General features: G+C 59.7%; 1 protein-coding gene across 3 annotated transcripts; it reads right to left on the bottom strand.

The window, feature by feature from the left end:
* Positions 1 to 208: 208 nt before the first annotated feature.
* RPS6KA4 (ribosomal protein S6 kinase A4) lies at positions 209 to 10,750 on the bottom strand. Of its 3 annotated transcripts, none has more exons than XM_090259240.1 (17): positions 10,602 to 10,750; positions 10,427 to 10,498; positions 9,536 to 9,754; positions 9,330 to 9,445; positions 8,692 to 8,799; positions 8,412 to 8,492; positions 8,226 to 8,329; positions 7,983 to 8,133; positions 5,554 to 5,718; positions 3,702 to 3,830; positions 3,373 to 3,506; positions 3,156 to 3,249; positions 2,543 to 2,716; positions 2,272 to 2,466; positions 1,772 to 1,910; positions 1,413 to 1,576; positions 209 to 1,121 (listed from the first exon to the last, which is right to left on the bottom strand). In XM_090259240.1, the coding sequence occupies exons 1-17, from the start codon at positions 10,654 to 10,656 to the stop codon at positions 927 to 929; spliced, it is 2,295 nt and encodes a 764-aa protein (XP_090115366.1). In that variant the 5' UTR covers positions 10,657 to 10,750; the 3' UTR covers positions 209 to 926. The 3 variants fall into 3 exon arrangements, with proteins under 3 accessions (XP_090115366.1, XP_090115360.1, XP_090115374.1); XM_090259234.1 differs by having other exon boundaries at positions 1,772 to 1,931; XM_090259248.1 differs by lacking the exon at positions 10,602 to 10,750 and having other exon boundaries at positions 1,772 to 1,931; positions 10,473 to 10,493.
* Between the last annotated feature and the right edge of the window lie 2,048 nt (positions 10,751 to 12,798).

A 12,798-nucleotide genomic window follows, 5' to 3' on the forward strand; every position in this document is an offset into this window, starting at 1 on the left:
TACTTATAACCAAGAGAATTGTAAATGATTCATGGCAGAGCTGTCAGATACACATCAAAGATGATTGCTCCCCCGCCCCACTGCTCCCATCAAACGCCAAAGAGGGTACCCTCTTACCAAGAAGGGTTGGAACCAGGCCCCACTGGCCGTTAGTCCACCTGCCCCAAGATCTCTGTCCCCCACACCACTTACATACACACATGCCACCGACAGCACTGGATGGATTTTTATTTTAACGTCAAAGGCACAGCCCCCCCAGATGAACTGAAGCAGTGACTGTGGATGCCAAGTCCAGACCCCTAAGGCCCCACTCCAATCCCCCAAGGGGCAGTGCCAAAGGGGAGGGGTGGGTAATAAGGGGGCCTCCCCTTTTATGGAGTCGCCTACCTCCTTCCTTAGCCCCAAAAGGGGAGAAGCAGGTGACATAAACTGAGGCAATAATGCTTCAGAGGGTCCCTTAGGGCCTTTCCCTGAACCCCCAACACAATCTTTGGTGGATGTAATTGCACAGACAATCCATAAAGTGACAGCTTGAGGGGAGCCCCCTCCCAAGAGCAGAGCCTCAGGGGAGCACAGGGAGAGGTCCCAGTTTCTCCCTGTGGCAACTCAGTGCTTAGAAACGGGGAGGAGCCCTTCCCTGCTGGAGCAGCCCCCTGGAGTAGCCCCCTGGAGAAGCTCCTTCCGCCAAGAGAGGCAGTCTTAGCAAAGGGCCCCCAACACCCCACTCCACAGCGGGGCCACTCCCTCCCTGCATCTCTAACTCTATCTGGTAAAACATAAAAAATTCTCTGCTTATAAAAATACTTCTGCTCTGTCTGGGAGTGGGGGGAGGGGAGGAAAGGGCAATCCCGGGGGGATGGGGCGGAGCTGATGATGCTGGAAGCCAGGTCACAGCCCCCACGGGGGGAGGGGGATCACAGTCGGGGCTAGGACGAGGGCAGGGGGCCGTTGGCTCGGCGGGGGGCTCCCTTGGAGCCTGGGGCCCTGCCCGGGGCAGCAGGCACGGGGGAGACTAGGCGGGAGGCGGCGGCGCTCCGCAGCTTCTGTTTCCGCCGCTTGGCCAGGGGCGCGTTCTCCACGCTCTTCAGGAAGAAGCCTTCGCGCTTGCCCCGGTTAAACGCCTGGCAGGAAATATGGCGTGAGTGCCCCCAACGCCGGCCCGCCTCGACTTCTAGGTCCTGGCTTCAGCTCCCATCCTGGACCCTCCCTCCCACTAGGTCAAGGCCAACAGGTCCCTGGCCTCCGGCCTCCCGCGTTGTGAAAGGTCAGGCCCCCGACGTGCCAGGGACCAGGACTGGGTTCACCTCACCTTCCTGCGCTTTGAGGATTCCGCCTCCCCGAGACCCCAGCTCTCCAGGCTCTGTCCGCACGCCCCTGCGCCCCCCTGCACCCCCACAGGCCCCGCCCCTCACCATGAAGGTGGCGTTGAGCCCGGAGCGCACTGCCGGCCCGGACGACTCCAGCACGTCTGGCGTCCGCAGTGGGGGCGAGGAGCGCGCACTGCCGTCCTGCAGCCACGAGCTGCCCCGCAGCCCCTCGAGCTTCAGCCTCTTGGCCGGGTCCACAGTCAGGAGCCCTGGAGGTGGGGTGCGGAAGTATCGGGCCGGGCCGGGCTGGAGGCTGCCCCCAGAAAGGTCCCAACAGCCGTGCGCTCCTCCTGGGCCGCCCTCCTCACCAGAACGCTGGGCCCAGCGACGATCCCGTTCCCAGCACGACCCCGTGGCCTCCCCCTCCCCAAACAGGATCTGCGGCTCCAGCTCCGGCTCCCCACCTCGGACAAGCTCCTTGGCTTCCTCAGACACGTTCTGCCAGGCCTCCCCGTCAAGGGAGAAGCGCCCCTCGCGGATCTTGCGCATGATCTCGGCCGCCTGGCTCTGCCCGCCTTGGCCTGAGGCTCCCTGGAAGGGAACCTGCCCCGACAGCATCATGTACTGGGGGATGGGGGGAACAGTGAGACCGGCCCAAGCTGCGGGCCAAGGGAGGCCAGGAGGCTGCCTTCTCTGCCCACCCCCAGGGCCATTCACCCTCCGCAGGAGTAACTCCTCAGGCCCGTTGGCCATGACCCTGACCTCGCACCCAGAACCCTCGGATACCCTGACCCCAGCGCCAGAGCGACCCTGCCTCTCTGCATTACCACGACCTCCGACGCCTGCCACACACCAAACGCTGCCTCCCCACCAAGATGACCCCTGACTCTGGCACCCCTGTTGTCCCTCATCAGGAAGACCTCTGACCTCAGGCTCAGTCCTCCTTGGGGACCCCGTCCCATACCAGAATGACGCCAAGGCTCCAGAGGTCGCAGGACTCGTCGTAGCCCTGCTGCGCCAGCAGCTCAGGGGCCGCGTACTGCAACGTGAAGCAGGGCGTCTGCATGGGCTCCGCGGGGCTTTGCGGGCGTAGCCGCGCGAACCCGAAGTCGATGATCTTCACCGGGGCTCCCGGCGTGTCATCGGCATACAGGATGTTCTGTGAGGGCAGGCGGCCGTCAGGGACTGGCCCTCGGGGCAGCAGCGCCCCCCTGCCACTCAGGCCCCGCGCCCACCTCGGGCTTGAGGTCGCGGTGCACCACGCCCGCCTCCTCGTGCATGAAGCTCACGGCCGACACAAGGCTCCGCAGGATCTGGCTGGCCTCGGACTCACTGAAGTGCCGCTTCTTGCGAATATGCTCCAGCAGCTCCCCACCCTGCAACAGCTCCAGCACCAGGTACGTGTGCAGCTGTGGGAAGCGGAGGGGGCGGCCACCGTCACAGCCAGGCCCCGCCCCGCAGGCCCCTACAAGCCCCGCCCCGTGGGCCCCGACAAGCCCCGCCCCTAGCCTCAGGCCTCCGAGGGTTGGAGCTGACCTCAGGACAGTCCACAAGAACCACGCCTACTGCCTTCCAGGTCCCCGCCCCTTTGGTCACCTCAAATCCTACAACCCCCCCCCACACACCCTCCTCAAATTCCGTTCCCTAGGCCATCCTCAGCTCCGCCTTCCGGTCCTCCCGCCCTACTCCCCTCAAACCCCGCCTCCCTGACCTCCCAGATCCCCTCAGGCCCCGCCCACAGCTTCATCAGACCCCGCCCCCTGTCTTCCTCTCTACCCTCGCCCCCCCCACACCCCGCTGCTTCACGCATCCCTGCCGTCCACCCCAGCCCAGGAGGGCATCACCTACCTGGTCATGATGCACCTCGTGCAGCTTGACCACGTTGGGGTGTAACTGGCACAGCCGCAGGGCGGCCACTTCACGCTGGGTGTTCGCCTCCAGCCTGGGGGCGGGGCAGACGGGGTCAGGATGGATGACCTCTAGCCCCGCCCCCCCAGAGTCTGCTTCTCCGGCCCGCCCACCCCAGGGCCCACCCCAGGGCCCACCCAAACCCCAGCTGGCCCACCTGCGGCTGAGGATTTTGACTGCGAACTCCTGGCCGCCCTGGCGCTGGCGGCAACGGCGACACACGGAGAAGCTGCCCTGGCCGAGCGCAGGCTCCCGCAGGTCCAGCTCATACTGCTGGAAGAAGGGCGAGTCCTGGGGGTAATGAGGGCGCGTCAGAGGTCCTACCTGGGAGACTTGAGGCCACACCTCACCCTATCTCCCAGATAAGGTTTCCGGATTTCACCAGATTTCACTGAAGTCACACCGAGGGCACCTGGTACAGTCCTGTCAGGAATCCCGGGGCCCTGCACCCCCAAGTCAACTTCTCCCCGCCCCGACCCAACCTACCTGCATCATGGCGCTCCTGGCCACCGAAGCTCTGCCTGGTCGGTCTCCAGCACCAGGTGCTTCCAGCACATCGGTCATCACAGCGTTATTGTGGTCAAACAGGATGGACGGGGCCACGAAGGAGTATCCCTGGTTGGGGAGGGAGGTGGGTCAGGGGTGGATGGGCATCAGAGGCTGGAGGTGCAGGTGGAGTCCCTGGAAGGGTCAGACCTGGCAGGGATGAGGGCAGGCAGAGGGAAGACCCCAGACCAGGGGCCGGTGGGAGATGTTGCTTTTGCATCCTGGTACACACAGGATGTGTGGTCATTTTATTCCAACCTGTTCTATGATCGCTTGGGGATCATGTCTGTCCCTCACCAGTCTGTGACTCCACCTTTCTCATCACAGTTACACCCCCCAAGTGCCAAGGGCATTGCCTGGCACAATATAGTGGCCCAAAAAGGAACAGGCAAATGCATGAAAGGACTGTGACCTGGCATCACACTTGCTTAGCTTATGAGAATTCAGCTGTGCCTACCGAGAATCAAAAAACCTTTACTCCTTCCTTTCAAATCAAACTTTGGTCTCCTCTGCAAACGGGGCTACTGCAGAAATGTAAACAGAAACCAGAGCTAGCATACTTCGCCTTTTCTAAGGATCCATGTCCTATCAATTCAAGGGACTCTCAAGGGTAATTTAAACAATGTGTTTTCTCCTAAAACCGCAGGTCCACGTACGCTAGCATGGAAGCTCCACACAGGTGGGACTTTTGTCTGTTAGGTTCATTGATACATTCTCAGTGCCCATATCTGTGCCTGGCACATTGTAGGCACTCAACACATATTTCTGAGTCATGAAATGAATGAATGAACGAGAATAACCATCTATTCCCAAGGAAGAACTTCCTCAGAACTGTGAGACAGTGGATCGAGAGATGTTCAAGCACAGAGCTGTCACTTGTGAAAGCTTCACAGAGGAGGACTGACCCATCCATACTTGATATTGGCCTGTTCTTATTTAATAGCTGCAGACCATGTCCTACAGGCCAGGCCCCCACACTGGGCACAGGGACACAAATTACACACACAGGTCCCGCCCTCTGGGAGCTTCAGACCAGAGGAGGCCATCTCAGTTGAGCTGTCAGGACACAACCCGACAAACTGCTCAGCAGAAGGTACTGTCTACTGAGGGCGGGTGTACTGGGGAAGTGCAGTCCAGGGCCACAGGAGTGGGGAAGACTTCACACAGGGTCAGCCCTGGACAATGAGACTAGAGAGATCAGTGGGAGCGACACTCCAGGCGGAGGGAACTGGGTGTGCAAAGGTACAGAAGTATGTTGTGGAACCTCGGAGCCCTTCGTTGCAGGTAGAGCCCCCAGTGAAACAAGAGTGAGCACTGAGGCTAGGACTCGGAGCAAGGACCACACCATGGAGGGCCTGAAATGCTGAGCAAAGGGGTTTAGTCTTGCCTAACAGGCCTAAGCTTCTGAAGTTGGAGGCAGGGGGTCTATGCCCCCGGGAATGTGATGTGGTGTGCCAGTGAGCATGCAAAGCCACAGTAAAAACATGGCATCTCTTCCTAGGTGTCTACTTAAGCAAGTGAATAAGTTAAACCAATATTTTTACATAGCAATAAGGGGAGATGATGGAGTAGAAGGAAACTTAATGGGAAATTTAAAGATAAACCATGAAGCTCAAAGATGAGTCCTGCCATGGTGGTCTCTATGACTGACAACTCCAAGTACCCACAAGCGGAGAGGTCTGGGGGCAGATACTGAGTCCTGATCAGGATACAGGACCTATGCAGTGCCCATGGGTCAGCCAGGCCCCAGGCAGGCTCCCCCATATCTGGGGTTCCATGAGCTCTCACTCACCTGGAAGATGCGAGAGTCTCCAGATGGGGGGCTGCCCGCGGGTGAGTAGACAGGCTCCAGCCGAGTAAACTCTTCTGCAAAGTTGCCCACATCCAGCTCTGAGCGGATCTGGGGTCGGAATGGAGCTGGAATCTTCCTCGCAGCCAGAGCAGCCCAATCCAGACTCTGGAAAAAAGAAATAAGAAATTGGGGGTCAAAGGACAGGCAGTGGAAACCCCTCTCTGTTCACGTCACCCTCACTGGGCAGCTCCTCAGTGAGATGAGTATATCTTGCATTTGGGGGGAAGGTGTTCCTCTTGCCCCCCCCCCCCCAGCTTCTATATCCCTCCCTCTGAGAGTCCAATCCCTATTTCCCTTGGAGAATCACCCTCTACCACACTCAGTCAATTCTGGGACTTCTAATAGAATTCGCTTACAAAACAAGCAAATATATTCTTCCTATTATACTTAAATCTTACAGGATATGGGGCTGGAATTGCTGGGGACAACCTCAGGGTCTAATGATGAAGTCCCTGTGCAGAAAAGCAGAACCAAGAGACAAAGAAAGAGATTCCTAATGTCAGAAGTTCAGCACCTGGATGCAGCCTTGCCTGAAGTCAGTGCACTTTTCCTTCAACTTTTCTCTTACGGAAGCTAAAACACGCCCTTGTATGTTTAAGCTAGTGCGGCACAGCCCAGTCATTGCGGACCCAACATTCATGTTCCCTGCCTTCCTTAGTTCCACAGCCCCAATTTTATTCCAGGAAGCGAAGTGCAAACTAAGACAGTATTTTACAAACTTCCTTATAGTTAGGGGTGACCCATAACTTGCCAGCAAATATTGTGAGACAGGCATCAAGGTAAAGATCTTTAAGAGGAAGGTGAACAGTTGGCAAGTGCCCTTTTGGTCCTTCCCCTCCTTCTTCCCTTGGATATTAGCCTGGATGGCAAGTGCTCCAGCAGTCATCTTGGACCATGAGGCAACCCTGGAGATGGCAGCTACGTGCTATATAAATGGAGGAGCTTTTCTTTTTTTTTTAAAGAAAAAATGAAAAGCACCTGAAGAGACCACAGCAGCCCTGGCCGGCCAACCTCTAGATATCTTTCTTTTATGGAAGAAAAGAAATAAATAAATAACCCTCTATCTTGTTTAGACCACTGTTCGTGTCCATACTTGTTAGCAGCCAAACTCTACTCCATGGATATCACCATTTTGAGTTGGATTTTTTTGTCACGTGAAGCCAAGAAGCCTGACCTAGACTTGAAGGCCCCAGTTCTGCCACCAGGGGCCTCAGCATTGCTATCACCAAAAAGGCTGTCTTGAGTGAAGGAAGAATGAGGGGAACACCCCTTCTGAGCTTCAAGCTTTGAAGACCTCATGGGGCCGGGGTGGGGAAGGGGGGGCGCAGAGGTCCCTTTGGTAAGACTGCTGGTCAACCCACCGCCAGCTCTCAGGGCCCAGCATGCGCTCAGGGCGGGTTGAGGAATTCACTGAAGGAAACTGACACTGCTTAGCCACTTCCCCCACAAAGCGACCTCTTCACCACAGAGACTTAGATTCCTGTCTGCAGGGAAGACCCAAGATGATACTCGTAAGAGGGCCCACAATAAATGCCTGTAAATGGGTGCTTTCATTACCCTGCCAGACAAGTGGCAAAGCTGATGCCCCATGAAAACGGAACGTAGCAGTGAAGAGCATGGGCCTTCAAGTCACCCAGACAGGGGTTTGAATCTGAGCTCCACCTCTTCCGGGCTGGGTGATTTGGGATCACCTTGCTGAACCTCAGTTTCCTCATCTGTAATGAGGATGATTCTGAGGGTTACGTGAACCAATGCAAGCAAAGGGCCAACACACAGGAGATGTTCACTGTTACAGGATCCTGCAAGGCAATGCACAGCACCCAAGCCAGCAAGGCCTCACAAGGAGGCAAAATTCACGGCAATGCACTTTAACCTGTGAATGCTCTTAGCAAGTAAACAAACCCCACAGGGCTAAATGACCATCCATCTGAATCACAGACACACAGGCTGCATAGGGACGAAGAACAGAATGCCTGCGTGGATGCTAAGAGCATAAGTGTGGCTTTTAGTACTGACTTGCGCTGACAGGAGACCTGGGGTCTGTGTCCAGCTCTACACATTCACTGTACAGACTCGGGCGGGTCACCTCCCTTCTCTGAACCTGTCCAATGAGAGGACTGATGAACCCATTCTCAAGTCCCTGGCAGTCCAGCCAGTCAATGAACCTAGAATTTCCCCTGCCAGGAACACATCTTCCAAGTTCCATTAGAGATGGATGAAAAGATAAGCCTGCTTTCTTCATCTGGGGATTTTTCTAAATCAAGTGACATTGGCCGGTCCCAGACCATTCCTCCAGTGTCCCCAAGCCGGGAGAAGCAGCCCAGCTCAGGAATGTGCAGGCAGGTGTGGGGGCAGCTCAGAGGCCTCACCTGGAAGAAGGGGTGGTTCTTGACTTCCTGTGCCCCCTGGGGCCCTGCACCCAGCCGCTTCTTGGGGTCCTTGCAAAGTAGCCGCTGCAGCAGGTCCTGAGCCACGGGCCCGATCCGAGGGGGGAAGGGAGGGGAGCACTTCAGGATCCGTCTGGGAGGATTTGTGGGGTGTCAGGGGCAGCGAGCCCCCCCCCCAGCCCTGCCCAGCCACCTCAGCTGCCCTCTGCATCCAGCCCCACTCACCGGGACACCTCTGCCTGCGTATTCCTCTCGCCCTCCAGTGTGAAGGGCGAGGCCCCCGTCAGCAGCTCAAAGATAAGGATACCCAGGCTCCACCAGTCCACAGCCTGCTGGGGCCAAGCCAAGGTGAAGGCCTACAGTCCCCTTGGCCTCACCCCACCACCACCCACCACTCCCCTGCCAACCCACCTTGCCATGCCCCGACTTGCTGCGGATGATTTCGGGGGCCATGTATTCGATAGTACCACAGAAGGAGAAGGTTCGTTCTTTCTGGGGGGACAAGAGGACCCATTTTGGTCACCCAGCAGCTCCCAAGGCTCAGGGTAGGACTCACCGTGGAAACTTCCTGAACGCAGGGCCTGGGGCTATTTACCTTGGCACCCCGAGAAACACACAGAGCCAGGCATGGAGGAGGAGACAGAAAGAAGACTTGCATGGGGTGCAGGATGCCAAGGCTGCCTTCACTCACCTCCTCTGTCAGGAACTCCTTGCTAAGCCCGAAGTCGGTGAGGACGATGTGGCCCTCGGAGTCAAGCAGCACATTCTCCAGCTTCAGGTCTCGGTAGATGATGCCCAGCTGGCAGGAGTAAGGGGGGCTCTGAGGACCCCTCCCCCAATGTCCTCAGCTCCCCGGGTCGCTGCTCAGGAGAAGGGGGATCCCAGTGGAGGAGTGGGCCTGGAGCGGGACTGAGCCACTGGGTAGGAAAGGCCATTGAAGAGGCAAAGGCAAGGAAAGAGGGCTCCGTGCCGGACTCCCGGGCTCCATGGTCCCAGGGGGAGGAACGCATGTGTGAAGAACCCCATTTCAAAAAGGCTTTGGAAGCCAAGGCACAGGGTCTCTGTTTGAGGAAGTTCTGTGAACATGGCCCCAGGAAGCAACCCCAAGGTCCCTCTGAGAGGAAAGCCCCTTGGAGAGGCGCCAGGGGAGGAGACCCCACTGGGCACTGCTGAGGCCTTCCTTCTAGGAGACCTGGGGAAGCAGCTCCGGTCCCCACTATCCCCAGAAAGCCCGGGGAGAGGACCCCAAGGCTGTCGTGTTTGCAGGCCCTTAAGAAGGCCCAGACCCAGTGCCCATGGCAACAGGCATGTAGCCAGGCCCTCACCCACCTTGTGCAGGTGTTCAAGAGCCAGCACGATCTCGCCCGCGTACACGCGCACCTCAGCCTCCTTGAAATGCTGGCGCTGGTAGAGGTGGGTGAACATCTCGCCACCATTCACATAGTCTGGGGGGTAGAGTGGAGGTTGGGAAGCAGCCCCCATGGGTGACCCCGGCAGCTTCCTGGCCCCCAAGGTTGGCAGGTGCCTGCCCTTACCCAGGATAAGGTGCAGCTTGGCATCGGTCTGGAAAGCATAGTGCAGCGTGACCAGGAAGGGTGCCTGGCGCACCAGCTCCAGCACTGAGCGCTCGGTGCGCGTGTGCTCCCGCGTCTTGGCGCGCTGCACCAGCGCCGCCTTGCGCAGCACCTTCATGGCATACAGCTTCCCCGAGTCGTGCCCGCCCGCCTTCCGCACCAGGAACACCTTCCCGTAGGCTGCGGAAGCAAGGAGTGGGCAGAGTAGGCCGTGAGCAGGAGGGTGGTACAGACTGGTGGGTGTGGGAGTGACGCCAACCCAGGAGGGTGTGCACATTGGAGGAAGGAGCTGGGGTGAGAGAAAAGTGTGCTAAAAGCTGGCAGAGCCTTCGGAGGAAAGGTGTGCACAGCACTGAGAGGGTGCTCAGCAAAACCGTGGAGGGGATATGCAAACCAGGTGGCGGGGGGGGGGCAGCTCCAGGAGGCCTGCAGTGCAAGGTGGGGGCGGGGCCTGTGCAAACCTGCGGAAGATCGGACAGGTTTGAGGGGATGCAAATCCGAGGAAGGGAGGCAGAGGTGGCTGCCGACAGGGGAGGGATGTGCAAACCTGAGCTCAGAGTTTGCAAAGCGGGGGAGAGGACCTTCATATCGGAGCAAGGAGACGAGCAGTGCAAGTCACTTGGGAGGGCTGCAAGCCCCCATGGGTGCTGACGAATCCCGGAGGCCCTTGCAGGGAGGAGCAGCCCTGAGAGTGGGCACGCAAACCCTGGCAGGGCAGGGCGGGGCTGTCAAGGCAGACTGTACCAGGAAAGGGTGGGGGGCATTGCCTGTTGCCCAGAACCAGGCGGGTGTGCCGGCAGGAGGCCCAGGGCCCGGAGCATGGGACATCGCCAGGTGGGTGGGGGTCCTCACCTCCCGTGCCCAGCACCTTGAGCAGCTCGAAGTTCTCCACGCTCACCTTCTCCTCGTGCCCGGTCAGGTTGGCTGTAGGCACAGGGGGCGAATGAGCACAGCCAGTGCCGCGTCCCTCCCTGCGGCCCCCGCAGCCATCGGCCGTCCCTGCAGTCTCTGGCTGCCCCTGCCCCACCTTCAGTGATCTGCAGCTCCACCGCGCAGCCCTCATCCTCGTCCTCGTCCCCCATGGCGGGCCGGTCGCTGGGACCCGCGCTGCTCGGCTCCGGGCGGCGCCGGTTACATGGCGGCTCCGGCCGGGGCGGGCGCTTCCTGGTGCCGCCTCCGGGTCGAGTCGGGCGCCGGCACCGCCTCCCAGCTCCCCGCCCCGCGCGGCCTGAGTCAGGCGCTGGAACGTGACAGCGCGGCTGTGAAGGGGCGGGCGGTCGCGCGCGGGGGCACGGGGTGGACTGCAAGACCCTCCCGAGGGCTTTGGAACACCTGGAGCCCCAGATGGGCCGTCACCCCCAAGCCAGGCGTCTGCCCGTGGGGGGCGGGGGAGGTGCCTGCTGAAGCCAGCGGTGCTGAGACACGGGAGCCTGTGCCCCAGCGGGGGCCCACACAGCTGCCTTAGAGCCTTCCCACCCGGGGTGCCATCCCTAGGGGCAGCCCACCACCTCATTCTTAGCCACCGGGGAAAGTGAAGGGTTTCATGAAGTTCAGAGTCCACCACTTTGTTTTTGATCATTCCTTGAAGGCTGCTGACAGGGAAGGGGGTTTCACGTCCCCTTGACAGATGAGCAGCCTGAGGCCACACCACTGCCCCTGTAGCTGCTGCCAGCATGGCCGGCCCAGCACCTGTCATTCAGTGTGGCCCACCTGGTGCTGGGCAGCCTAAGAGGGTGTCTGGGTCCCAGAAACCACAGGGCCCAACGGAGACCCTCTCCCCTGGGAACCAGCCTTTGCAACAGGTGTGGGGACGGGGCTGGTGTCTAGAAGGCCAGGTGCCCTTGGGACCAAAGCCCTGTCTCTGGACTCCCCCTACCCAGGGAACACCTGCAGGGAGCGCTGAGAGGGTGCTAGAGCCAAGCCCCACCTGGTGACAGGGAGAGGTGCCGGAATCTCTTTAGAGCTGACCTATAAAAGCACCTCAGGCCCCAGCCACCCTTCACACCCCTCACGTAGTGCTGCCCCCTTCATCCCCATGCCTGGCTCAGAACCCATGCAGAGCCCAGAGGAGGCCTCAAAAAGGGGTGTCAGAGCCGCACAGGGGCGCCCTCCTCTCACCATCAGGCCCGAAGCTTCGTCCCACTCCCTGACGGCTGACAGGGGCCACCAGCAGGGTGGGGCAGCCATCAAACCCTCCTCCTGAGGCCTATGGGAGAGGTCTTTCAGCTGCGGGCCTGGGGGTTCACTCCCACCCCATCAGCCTCTGAAACTGGAGCTAAGAGGAGGCAGGCGGAGTGGGAGTGAACCCCTGAATCTGTGTGCTGCAGCTCACCCTGGGAGCTGGGCTGGCTCCCCTCCCAGCTCTGTATACCCCCAGATGCAGGCCGCCTCGCCCCAGTCTGGACAGCCCCGCCCTATCCTGGGCAGCCCCAGGGGCCTTGACTCACGTCTTGCCACACAGCCTAATTGCCCCCTTCCGGGATGTCATCCTAGAGACGCTGTGTCCCTACCACTTCTTGTATACCCCCATGACAGTCCTCAGCACTAGGTGGTACTCGCCAGCCTGTGAGTTCCCTGGGGAGGGACTCAACCCCAAAGGCGTGGGGGAGAAATGATAAGGAGACGAGAAAGTGAGAGAAGAGGGTGCCAGGGAGGGGAGGGCAGGGCCTTTGGGGTTCACTGCCCCCACCCCAGAGCCCAGGCCCCATCTTTCAAGCAAAGGTTGAGCCCAAATTCAGGTCCCACCCACTCTGGCTGCCCAGGCCCCCCTTCCCCTCCCCACCCCTCTGGGACATCCAGGCAAGCCCCACTGGTCTCGCCCCTGAAGGAAGCCCTTTGCTGCCCTGTGCCAGGTGAGGAAGCCAGTGGCCACAGACCCCACCGGGAGAAGACTCCAGGTCGCAGGTGACCTTGGCTTCTGGAGGCTCCGCATGCAGCCAGCAGACACAACACACAGAATCCGGTGACCACATCCCAGCTTTATTCTCATGTTCCTCATGCCCCAGCGAAGGCTCAGAGATAGGTCCAGGCCACAGTCCCCAGGGAATGGTCCTTGGTTCCCGGCCTGGGCCGGATAGGGGGTTCTCTGGTCCATTCCTGCCTGCCTCCTTCACCTGCGGGGTCCCGCAGAAACCGCCTCCTCAGCCAGGGCCGCATGGCAGGGCCAGAGCACCGGCAAAGAGCTGCTTGTGGGGGCCTGCTGTCCCTCCTGCTCACAGGCTTCT

This window comes from Furipterus horrens, unplaced genomic scaffold (assembly GCF_987537825.1).
Source record: "Furipterus horrens unplaced genomic scaffold, mFurHor1.1.pri manual_scaffold_2, whole genome shotgun sequence".
In the NCBI taxonomy this organism is placed as follows: Eukaryota; Metazoa; Chordata; class Mammalia; order Chiroptera; family Furipteridae; genus Furipterus; species Furipterus horrens.